The 12,118-nt window shown below is 51.5% G+C and overlaps 1 protein-coding gene across 1 annotated transcript in view; it reads left to right on the forward strand.

Annotated features, from left to right (window-relative positions):
• Window positions 1–6,617: 6,617 nt before the first annotated feature.
• Window positions 6,618–12,118, forward strand: part of LOC140207265 (uncharacterized) — a 225,897-nt gene continuing 220,396 nt past the window's right edge. The window contains exon 1 of the mRNA XM_072275719.1: window positions 6,618–6,793. Coding sequence (XP_072131820.1) covers window positions 6,733–6,793 — 61 coding nt within the window. The 5' untranslated portion in view covers window positions 6,618–6,732. The remainder of the gene's footprint in view (window positions 6,794–12,118) is intronic.

Genomic DNA, 12,118 nt, shown 5'->3' on the forward strand with positions numbered 1-12,118 from the left:
ACGACTGTGAGATGCGATGGTCTGGAGGAAGTTGTACTTGTGTCTGACTCCGGGAGTGGTTGTTCGGACAGTGCCGAGACTCTCCCTCTCTCTCTCTCTCTCTCTCTCTCACACACACACACACACACACACATTTCAGTGTGTCACTGTTCTGGAGAGCTGGAGAGAGGAGCGAAATTGAAGCAGGTTAGAGGCATTGATGGGAAAGAAATAGGGAGATAGTGAGGGGAGAGTCAGGGACGCAGAGAGAGAAAATAATTGACAGAAGCTGATGGAGGATTTTGAGAGAGCTCCTGAACTCTGTCTGTTGGGCTGACGTCCCTGCTATTTTTATTTCTTGCTGTGTATATAGCTCAGTCAGTGCAGCAGCAAGCTTTCAATACTTCTCTGAAACACAGACACTGACAACCCCCGGCTTATCTTCCAATGGGTGAAGAGATTCAAACCACAGATACCGATCAGCCTGCGCTCTTTTCCTGTGACCTTCAATATCTCAATCTATGATTTCTTTCATAAGTGTTACACAATCTAAAATGGCAATCTATTGCTCTGACGTCTTCTCGGAGGGAGGGGCTCGCTTACTTCGGTGGGTGTTGCGTGTTTGTCCCGGGGCCGTGGTTTCTAGATCAGAGAGGGTCTGAAGCCCCGGCGATAAGCAAAGCAATGGGAGCGCTGACGCTCAAACCAGGAATCACCTGGAGGTTGGGGTTAGCGGGAGAGGGGGCTGGTGTTCGTTGTAAATCTCTCCGACAATAAAAGCTCTGCGTGAGAGACAACATACCCGTCCGTCTCTCCCTCCCTCTTCACTCGTCATCCTCCACTCTTCCCCTTCTTCCATTCTTTTCTCTCTTCTTTCTTCTCTTCCTATATCCTTCCACATTCCATATTCCTTCCCCCACAATCGCCCCTTCCCTGCATCGCTCTTCCCTCTCTTCCTCCGCCCCTCCCTGTTCGTTTCTCTTTCTCCTGCTTTCCCCCTTTAGCTCGCCCTCTGTTTACTCACTCGCTACAGTAAATTCTCTCCCCACATCTCCCACTTCTCGCCCTCCCCTTCTTTCATTCCGCCATCCCTTTCTGACCCCTGTATCCCACGTCTCTCTTTCCGCCAAGCCCTAACCTCCCCTCACTCTCCCCTCCCTGAGCATCTCCCCACTCTCACTACTCTTCCCCCTGCCACTCTCATCGCTCCAGACCACCGCCTCTCACACCCTCAATCTCCCTCTTCCCAGGCACTTCCTCCCCTGCTCTCGGCTGCTCTTTTTATCAGCTGCTCATCCGTTGTTTGTTTCTGTCGGCCTGACTCCGCTGGGAACAGGGGCTTCCTCTGACAACGATCACATCCCCTCGCTGAGTTGAGAGACGCAAAGAATCCGAGACAGCATGGAAGACAGGCAAACTTATGCGAATGTTCAGCTCGTCAAACCGGACTTACGGTTTCCATCGAGAAGTGAGTGAGGCCGTGACGGAAGGAGGGAGTTTCAATCTATTCTGTCCCCTGGAGTGTGTAATGGGACGGGGTGGAGGGAGCAACACTCTTTGTCTGACAGTCGGAGCGTGTGATTGGACGGGTGGAGGGAGCGACTCTCTGTTTCTGGCTCTGGGAATGTGTAATGGGACAGTGGGGAGGGAGCTTCACTCTGTGTCTCATCCCGTGTCTGTGTGTTGGCATGGTGTGGAGGGAGATTCACTCTGTTGCTGACTGCGGGAGTGGGGAATGGAACGGGGTGGAGGAAGCTTGACTCTGTGTCTAACCCCGGGAGTTTGTGATAGGAGCCTGGGTCGCGGCGTCACCCTGTTTCTGACTCTCACTGTTCTTTTCCCAGCTGAACCTGATGTATCGTACGCGAAACCGAATATCAAAGGCCTCTCCGTTCCCCGGACAGATGCATGTCAGTTTCACTTTGTTGTTTTGACTCTGTTCAGCCAATGTGTCCATTCCTGTCGAGAAATCTCGTGGCACGGGCGCAGTTGACACTAATGATTCCCTGTTTGAGAATAATTCATAGGCAATGCGTGCGAGACGCGATGAGATACGAGCTCTGTGGGATGGTCGATGAGGGGGGAGCGCTCTAGGAAGGGGCGGGGTAAGGCAGAGCAGGAGGCGGGACGGTAGAGACGGAGGGCTGTGGAAAGTGATGAGAAGATTGCTCTGGGTGGGATCGGTGCAGAGAACGTCACGGGATTTGTGGTGTGGTGGGAGAACCGTGTGAGGGGGTTAAATTGGGGTGCACTGAGGAGGGGGGTCTGTGTGGTGGGGGGGCGTGGTGCGACAGCAGGGAGTGCTGCGGCATGGCCAATAAGGAGGAAACCCCTTGGGAGGAGTGGCGAGGAGGGAGGAGAGTAGAAAGAGGCAGTGAGGAAGGGGAACTCTATAAAATGTGAACAATACTCTCCGCGTTCTAACCCTGCTCTCTCATCCTTTCTACTCTCTCTCCCCTGCCTCCCTCTTTCTCCCCCCTATCTCTCACACGCTAATCCGCTCTCACCTTCTTTTCTTCTTCTCTGGCCCACTAATTCTTTCTCTTACCCTCATTCTCTCCACTTTCCCTACCCTTATCACTGTTTCTACCCTTCTACGCCTCCCGCTCTCTCCGTTGCCATTTCCCCTCTATCTAACTCTCTTTCCCCATTCTCCCCTTTCCCACACTCTCTTTCATATTGTCCTTCTCCACCGTCCTCGTTCTTCTCGCGCACTCTTTCCCTCACTCCGCTCACTTCGCCCCGCCACTTTTTCTCCCTCCTGTCTCAGTCTATCTCCCCGTTCACACCCTCTCGCTGTGACCCAATCTTCCGAGCAACTGCCCCCTCCACACCTTCTCACTCTCTGTATTCACCTCGTCCCTCTCTCCCCCACGCTGTCCCCTCTCTCTTTACCCTCTCTATTTAACCTGTCTCCCCTTCTGTCTCTCTCCCTTTATTTTGCACCCTTGAGCCTCCCAAGTTTCCCCTCCCTCAGTCCCCCTCTCTCACCTTCTCCTTCGCTGATGTTCTCACCCCTGCCTCTCCCCTACGCATAATCTCTCTCCCTTTTCTCCCTCCCTCTCTCTGTCTTCCCCTTTCCGTCACCGTTCTCTCTCCCCCATTCACTCCCATCTTCTCACCCATCGCTCAAATCGCTCACTCCTCTCTGCCCAGTCCATTCATCCTTTTCATCCTCACTCTCCTGCTCTTTCTCCTCGGCTCTTTCCCCTCACTTGCACCTCTCTCTCATCTTCAATATCTACCACTCAGCCCTCTCTTTCCGCACTCTATCTTCCCGCATCGCTGCTCCGTTTCTAGGACCTCACCCCTCCACCATGCTTTACTGGTCTGTCCTCCTTCTAAATTTCCCTCTCTCATTCTCTCCTCTTTCTTCCCCAGACCGTCTGACCTCCACCCACTCCGAGCTGAACATTGGGAAAGACGAACACCTCATCGATGAGGATGAGGTTCCTCCCATTGCCTCGAGTTCCGGCGAGCTGCGAGTCACTGCACGAACAGGTCAGAGTTCACAGTACCGACACTGAAGAGGTCACGTGTCATACTCACAAGTGTCCAAGTTTCTAATGCATCTGCCTCGGCCACTACCTCTGGCAGCTTGTACCACTGACTGACCGCCATCGGGGTAACAAAAGTTTGTTACTCGGCTCCTGACATTTAACACGTTTTAATTGGCTCTGCTCCATTGATTGTCCTCTTCCCAGGAAGTGACAATCTGTCATTTCAGGCACTTTGTTCTCAGTCAGCTTGAATCGCGCAGATCAGGCTGCCTCACCTCCAAGGCCTTCATCCACACATCCCGCTGCATCGCTGAAGCAGCCTCCGTAATAAAGACTCCGACCCACCCAGGATAATGTTCTTACGAGACCCCCTCCCAACCCATACTCTCCCACATCGGGGAAGATACGTAAACAAGCCTCGCCAGGCACAAAGGCAGTTTGTGCCCGCTTTTATCAGACTATACAGTGGTCCCCGATGACGGTAATGCACTCTAGACATCGCCGTCTGCTACGTCGTATCCCCTTGAATATTAATATCTGCCTGCACTGTACTTTCTCTGTAACTGTGACACTTTACTCTGCGCTCAGTTATTCTTTTACCTCTTTTACTCCTATGATGTGATCTGTATCTATGACATTCCACTGGGACATCTCCTCTTTGAGATATATACAATGATCTGAATGCAAATGTAGATGGGTGGGATAATACACAATAGACAATAGGTACAGGATTAGGCCATTCATCCCTTCGAGTCAGCACCGCTATTCACTGTGATCATGGCTAAACGTCCAGAATCAGTACCCTTTTCCTGCCTTCTCCCCATATCCCTTGACTCTGCTACCTTTAAGAGCTCGATCTAAATCTTTCTTGAAATAATCTAGAGAACTCGCCTCCACTGCCTTCCTAGGCAGAGCGAGGACCTTTATGTCCTCGTGTCCACGTGAATGGTACCTGAGGATTGGAGGGAGGCGAATGTTTACCCGTTGTTCAAAAATGTTAGTAGGGACAGTCCGGGTAATTATAGTCCAGTGAGCTTTCCGTCTGTCTTGGAAAAGATTCTTAGAGATTGGATCTCTGGGCGTTTAGAAAATCATGGTCTAATCAGGGACAGTCAGCATGGTTTTGTGAACGGCAAGTCATGTCCATCAAGCCTTTAGAGTTCTTTGAGGAACTCTAAAAGAAATCATTTTAAGCACACCTACTGAACTCTCTCCCATCTGAACCATTCAATCTTAGAGCGTGCCGTCTATAAAAAAAAAAAAAAAAAAAAACTCCCTGTAGAGTTATTGAAGCAACACTTTCAGTACGCTGGATGAACTCAGCAGGTCGGGCAGCATCAGTCAGAAACGATGAGTCGACGTTTCGGACCGGAACCCTTCGTCAGGACTGAAGAATGAAAGATGGGGAAGGATTTGAAGAATGCTTGTAGCTTCAGTTGAAAGACCAGTAACTTGAAAGATAAAGGGGTGGGGGAGGGGAAGCAGTGACTTCATAGCCCTGAATAAATGGGTGGTAGAAGAAGGAGGCGGAACCATGAGGGAGCTGGGGGACGGGGTAGAGTGAAATAAGGATAGAGGAAGGGAGGGGGAGGGAATTACTGAAAGTCGGAGAATTCTATGTTCATACCAAGGGGCTGGAGACTACCTGGACGGTATATGAGGTGTTGCTCCTCCAACCTGAGTTTAGCCTCATCATAGAGGTAGAGGAGGCCATATATGGACATATCTGAATGGAAGTGGGAAGCAGAGTTGAAGTGGGTGGCTACCGGGAGATCATAGCTGTTGTGGCGGACGGAGTGGAGGTGCTCGACGAAGTGGTCCCCCAATCTGCGTCGGGTTTCATCGATGTAGATGAGGTCGCACCGGGAGTACCGGATCCAATAGTCGACCCCAACAGACTCACAAGTGAAGTGTTGTCTCACCTGGAAGGACTGTTTGGGGCCCTGAATGTTTGCAGGAGATGAGGTGTAGGGACAAGTTTGGAGGAGCAACACCTCATATACCGTCTCGGTAGTCTCCAGCCCCTTGGTATACACAATTCCTGCTTGTCTTCCTGCTCTTCTGCAGCTGTGACACTATCTCTGATCAACAGTCCCACCTCTTTTGCCTCTCTCCCTGTCCTTTCTGAAACATCTAAATCCTGGCACTCGAAGTAACCATTCCTCCTCCTTCTATTTCTCTGTCTCTCACATTCTCTTTCTTTCTTCCCAGACGGTGTCACATCCATCTACTCAATGCTGAACCTTCGGAAAGACGACATTCTCATCGATGATTATGAGGATCCTCCCATTACCTCGGCACCCGCCGAAATGCCAGTGACTGCACAAGGAGGTCAGAGTTCACAGTTATGACGTCACTCTGAAGTGGTCACGTGCCATACGCCCAACAATTCAAGTCCTAATACATCGGCATCCATCACTTCCTCTGGCAGCTCGTTCCATAGACAGACCGCCGTCTGGGTAAAAACAAAATCGTCACTCGGGTCCCAGTTTAAATCTCTTTCTGCTATCATCTCAGACATGTGCGCTCCGGTCCACGGTTCCCCAAGATTAAAGAAAATTACAGTGCGCATTCACCTTCTCTGTGTACCCACGTGTTTGTATACACCCCTGTAAGGTCATCCCGCGCTCCAAGGAATAAAGTCCCCACCTGCTCGACTTATCTCCGTAACTGAATCCCTCGAGCCCCGGCAATATCTTCGTAAATCTCCCTCTGCAATCTGTCCAGCTCATTGATATATTTCCTATAGCAGGGCGACCAAAACTAAACACCGTACTCCAAGGGCGGCCTCACCGACGTCTTGTACAACTGCAACGTGACCCCCTTAATCCTGTACTCCGTGCCCTGATTGATGAAGGCCGGGACGTCAGACACCTTCACCGACCCCTCTACCGGTAACTTCACTCTCCAGGAACGTTGGACGTGGGGCCCTTTGTCCCGCTGTTCTCCAACACACGCCAGGGTTTCTCCCGAACACTGTGAACGTTGTACCCTTGTTTTCCTTTCTGAAATACGATAGCTCGCACTTATGAGAAATAAATCGCATTTGCTACTGCTGTGCTCTCTTCCCCAGCTAATCGAGATCCCACTGTAAGCGGTAAGTGCCTTCACTGTTTACCTCGGCAACGACGTTCGTGTTGTCAGCAGGTTTACCAGCCGCGACTTATATAATCTTTCTGCGCTCAACTCTGATCTGTCCATTCTCAAACGAATTCACACTGATCTCCGTCACCAGTTCACTGAGACGGAAACGATGTTCAGATCTGTCAACGAAACCAAGGCTCAAATCTGTGAATTGCTGACCAGCAGAAAAGGTGAGGCAGCATCCCCCTCTTTAACCCGCTCCTTATCACAGGACAGGAATAGAGAGAGGAAGCGTCACTCTGTGCTTGACACCGGCAGTGTGTGAAGAGATGGTATGGAGGGAGAATTACTAAGTGTCTGATTCGGTGAGTGTGTGATGAGGCTGGGCGGCGGAAGTTTCACTGTATCACCGAACTCAGGAGAGCGTGAAGGGACGTTGTGCAGGTGGTTTCACTCTGTATCTGACCATGGAATTGTGAGACGTATTATTACAGCTTCACTCTATGCCAGACTCCGCGAATCTCTGATGTGACGGTATGGATCCAGCCTTACTCTGTGTCTCACAGGCGGATCGTGTGATGGGAGAGGGCCCAGAGAGCTTCACCCCATGTCTGACCCCAGAAGTGTGTTATAGTACCGTGTGTTATGGTTTCACTCCGAGTCCGGGAGTCTGTGGCGGGACGTTGCTGAGAGGGCGTTCACTTTGCGTCTGAATCCGGCAGTGTGTGATGGGGTCGTGGCGAAAGAGCTTAAGTCTGTGTCTGACTCAAGGAATGAGCGATGGGACGGTACAGATGGGCATAGAGTGTGAATCCGGGACTGTCTGATGTGATACCGGATTGTGTGATTGGATGTTCTGGAGGGAGTCTGATCACGTGAGTAAGCTATGGATAGTGTGGGCGGAACTTCACCTTGTTTGTGAACAGAAAGTTGTGATGGGACGGTTCAGAGAGAGCTTCACTCTGTGACTCGTCACGGACTGTGTGATAGGACGTTGTGGAGGGAGAATCACACTGTGTTAGAGTCGGGAGCGTATGACGGGACCTCGTGGAGGCAGCTTCTCTCTGTGTCTGACACATTGCTCTGTGCTGTGTTGAGAAGCTGTAGAGAGAGAATCTCTCTCTCTCGCTTTCTCTGACAGTTGTCGTGTGCGCTGAGGGCGTTTCCTTCGGTGTCTGACCGCTGGAGTGCCTGATAGGGCCGTGTAACGAGAGATTCACACACTGTCTGACCAAGGCTGTGTGTGATGAGACTTTGTGGAGGATTCTAAATTGTGTTCTCTGAACTAGATGAGTGTGATGGACGGTGTGGAGGGAGTTTCACTCTGTGTCTGACCATGGCCGCGAGTGATGAGACGCTGTGGATGGAGTAACACCCAGAATCTCAACCCGGAAGAGTGTGACTGGACGGTGTGCAAGAAACTTCTCTCTGCAATGTTGTTCAGCTCTGTGTCTGATACCAGGGTTGTGTGATAGGACGGTGCGGTGGGAGCTTTCTCATATTCTGACCTCTGTGCTGTGTGATTTGACGGGGTAGAAGGAGCATCATACTGTGTCTGGCCACGGGAGTATGCGGTGGAATGGTGCCGAGAGTGTTTCATTTCCTATCTGATCACGGGCAGGTGTAATGGGGTAGTGTGGACGGAGGTTCAATCTGTGTTTGCCCGCAGGACGATGTGATGGGAGGTTGTGAAGGGTGCTTCACTCCATGTCTGACCCATGGAGTGTGCGATAGTGTGCTGGAGAGGAAGCTTCAGTCTGAGGTGGACGACGGTCGTGTGTCATGGGACAGTGCGGATGGAGCATCACTCTGTGTCTGACACTAGCAGAGTATGATGGGACCGTGAGGTAAGAGATTCACTCTACTTCTGTCCCCGAGAGCGTGTGACGAGACATTGTGGATGGAACCTAAATTTCTACCTGTCCCATCAGGAAATGTGTAATTGAATGGCCTGAAGGGATAGTCACTCAATAACGGACTCCGGGTGCCTGTGATGGGATGGTGCCGAAAAACATCATTGCGTGTCTCATCTCGGGAGTGTGTGACGGGACGGAGTGGATTGAAATTCTACGTGTGTCTGTCCCTCAGGAAGTCTGTGATAGGATGGTGGGAAGGAGCTTTGTTACTGACTCCTGGAGTTTATGATGGGACGGTGTTGAGGGAGCTAGACCTTGTGACGGGTCCCGCGAGTGTGGAACGGGGTGCCGTGAAGAGAGATTTAACTTGAGTCTGACAGCAGGAGAGTGTGATTCGACGGTGTGAGAGAGTGCGAATTTGAATCTGACTACGGGAATGCTTCATAGAAAGGTTTGGGGGAGGTTTGTCTCTGACCCCGGGGACGGTGTGGAGGGGGATTCACTATGTTCTTGACATAAGGAGTGTGTGATGGGAAGGTGTGGAACGATTACTATTCTGAGTCTGTCTCCCGGCGGATGTCATGGACAGGCGGAGGGAGATTCACTGTTCGGTTTTCCGAATTTCCAGAGCAAGCATTTTCCCAGGACTGGATTAGAAATGAAGACCGGTGTTATTTCATATCCACGATTGAAAGATCCTACGATGAGGCGAAGCAGCATTGTTGGAACTCTGATTCAAATCTTCTTGAAATAAATTCAACAGAGGAAGAGGTATGTATCTTATCGACCGGAAGATATATCCACACCAGACTGACGCTCCCTCCTCACCGTCCCATCACACACACCCGGGATCAGGCACAGAGTGAATCTCCCTCCACACCGTCCCATCACACACTCCCGGGGTCAGACACAGAGTGAAACTCCCTCCGCACCGTCCCATCACACACTCCCGCGGTCAGACACAGGGTGAATCTCCCTCCACACCGTCCCATCACACACTCCCGGGGTCAGACACAGAGTGAAGCTCCCTCCACACCGTCCCATCACACACTCTCGGGGTCAGACACAGAGTGAATCTCCCTCCACACCGTCCCATCACACACTCCCGGGGTCAGGCACAGAGTGAATCTCCCTCCACACCGTCCATCACACACACCCGGGATCAGACACAGAGTGAAACTCCCTCCGCACCGTCCCATCACACACACCCGGGGTCAGAGACAGAGTGAATCTCCCTCCACATCGTCCATTCACACATTCCCGGGGTCAGAAACAGAGTGAAACTCCATCCACACCGTCCCATCACACACTCCCGGAGTCAGATACAGAGTGAAGCTCCCTCCAGACCGTCCATTCACTCATTCCCGGGGTCAGACACAGTGTGAAGCTCCCTCCACACCGTCCATTCACTCATTCCCGGGGTCAAACGCAAAGTGAATCTCCCTCCATACCGATCCATCACACACTGCCTGGGTCAGGCACAGAGTGATGATTCTTCCAGTAGTCCATTCACACACTCCCGGGGTCTGACACAAGGTGAATCTCCGTCCACACAGTCCCATCTGTCACTCCCGGGGTCAGATACAGAGTGAAGTTCCCTCCACACTGTCCCATCACACATTCCGAGGTCAGATACAGAGTGAAGCTCCCTGCACACCGTCCCATCACACACTCCCGGGGTCAGACACAGAGTGAATCTCCCTCCACACCGTACCATCACACACTCCCGGGTCAGGTACAGAGCGAAGCTCCCTGCACACCGTCCCATCACACACTGCCGTGGTCAGACACAGAGCGAATCTCCTTCCACACCGTCCAGTCACACTCTCACGCGGTCAGACGTAATGTGACGCTCTCTAAATTTTGCTCGAATTCAATCATTAATGATAGCAATTTAATTTCAAAGAATTTTGTTATCAAAGCTGTGCACGACCAACGCAGTTCATTCTGGATTGGAAAATGCAAAGCCGTGTGAGATTAGGGTTCATGCAACTGTTTAAGAAGAGAGTTGGTTGTGGGATTAGTCTGGGGATTGATACAGGCGGCGAGAAAGGAGTGGGCAGTGGGATTAGTTTCGGGACTGACACGGGTTGCGGCAGGGAGTGCGCAGGCTGACTAATCTGCCGACTGATAAGCTCTGTGAGGAGAGTGTGGGATTTTGTAGTATATTGGGACAAGGAAAGGTCTACGGGCAGAGAGTGCGGAAGTTCGATTTTTTGGGACTGCCGCAGGTTTGTGGCAAGGAAATGTGTCAGTGGGAGTATTTTGGGGATGGACACTGTAGGGAGGGAGTGTGGCACCGGGATTAATTTGGAAAACACAGATCTTTGCTGGGAGAGTGGGTGAGTTTGGGAACCGACACGGGCTGGTGGTTGAGTGTGCGCAGTTGAATTTATTTCGGGACTGACGTGGACTGTGGGATGATAATGGGAGTGGGAGTGCTTTTGGTCATTGTTACAGGTCTGTAGGGTGAATTTTGGGAAGTGGGGTTATTTTGGGGCTGGTACGGGGCTGTGGGGAGAGAGTGGGGCTGTGGGACTCTTTTGGAAACTAATACACGTTGTGGGAGACAGTGAGGCGGTGGGTGTACTTTGGGGACTGACACAGACCTGTGGGGAGAGAATTCCTCAGTGGGATTAGTTTGGGCATTGACAGAGGTCTGTGGGAAGAGAATGAGAAGTGCTTGTGTTTTGGTTCATGATACAGGTCTCTAAGAAGAAGGCTGGGAAGTGAAATTATTTCCGGAACGGGCCCGGGGCTGTGGGGAGAGGGTGGGAAGTGAGAGTATTTTGGGGTGTAAATCTCGCCTGTGGGGAGACCGTGAAGCAGTGGGAGTATTTTGGGGACTGACATGGGGCCTTGGGGAGAGAGTGGCGCTATGATTGTATTTTCGTCCTGTGGGGAGACGGTGTGGTACTGGAATTTTTCTGGTGTCTGACACCGGTCTGTGGGCAGACCGTGGGGCATGGTTTTAATACGTAGACTGACACATGGGTGCAGGCAGAGAGTGGGATGTGGGGAATTCTGGAAACTGACAGAGGGCTGTGCTGGGGAAATGGGGCAGTGGGAGATTTTGGGTTCTTCCATTGTTCAATTGTGAGGGACTGTGTCAGTGATTTTGGGGACTGACAGATGACTGTCTGCTGCTGGAGCGCTGTCCCTTTTGGAATTGTTTACCCCTCCTTGACAGGAAAGTGGCCTCTCATGTCGTGTACCAGATGAGCGTTGGAAAGTTCGTATGCAGTGAATGTAAATGGTACAGTCATCTTTACCCTTGTAGTCGTGATCATCATCGCTTCATCTGCGAGACGTCTGCAGCTTTGTGCCCGGATATTTCTGAAAAGATCCAGGAACTCTGTCAGCAGCCAGTGGGGCCGAAGTGAATCAAATGACAACACCCTCTTTCACCCTCCTTCTCCCCTGCTCCTCTTACCAACTTGCACTACCCCATTCGCGCTGCCCCTCACCATTTCCCTATTCTCCTCTTCCTTTCTGTCACACTCTGGCTCGCCATCTCTCCCTTTCTTTACCATTCCCCCACAAATCTCTCTCTCTCTCACACACCTCTCCCCTCCCACATCTTCTAAATCATCCGCATTTTCCTCACTCCCGCGTTCTTGCCTCCCTTTCCCCCCAACTCCTCCCCATCAGTTCCCTCTCTCTCGCTCGATCCTTTACTCCCTCCCTGTCGCACTCTCC

This window comes from Mobula birostris, chromosome 13 (genome assembly GCF_030028105.1).
Source record: "Mobula birostris isolate sMobBir1 chromosome 13, sMobBir1.hap1, whole genome shotgun sequence".
NCBI lineage: Eukaryota > Metazoa > Chordata > Chondrichthyes > Myliobatiformes > Myliobatidae > Mobula > Mobula birostris.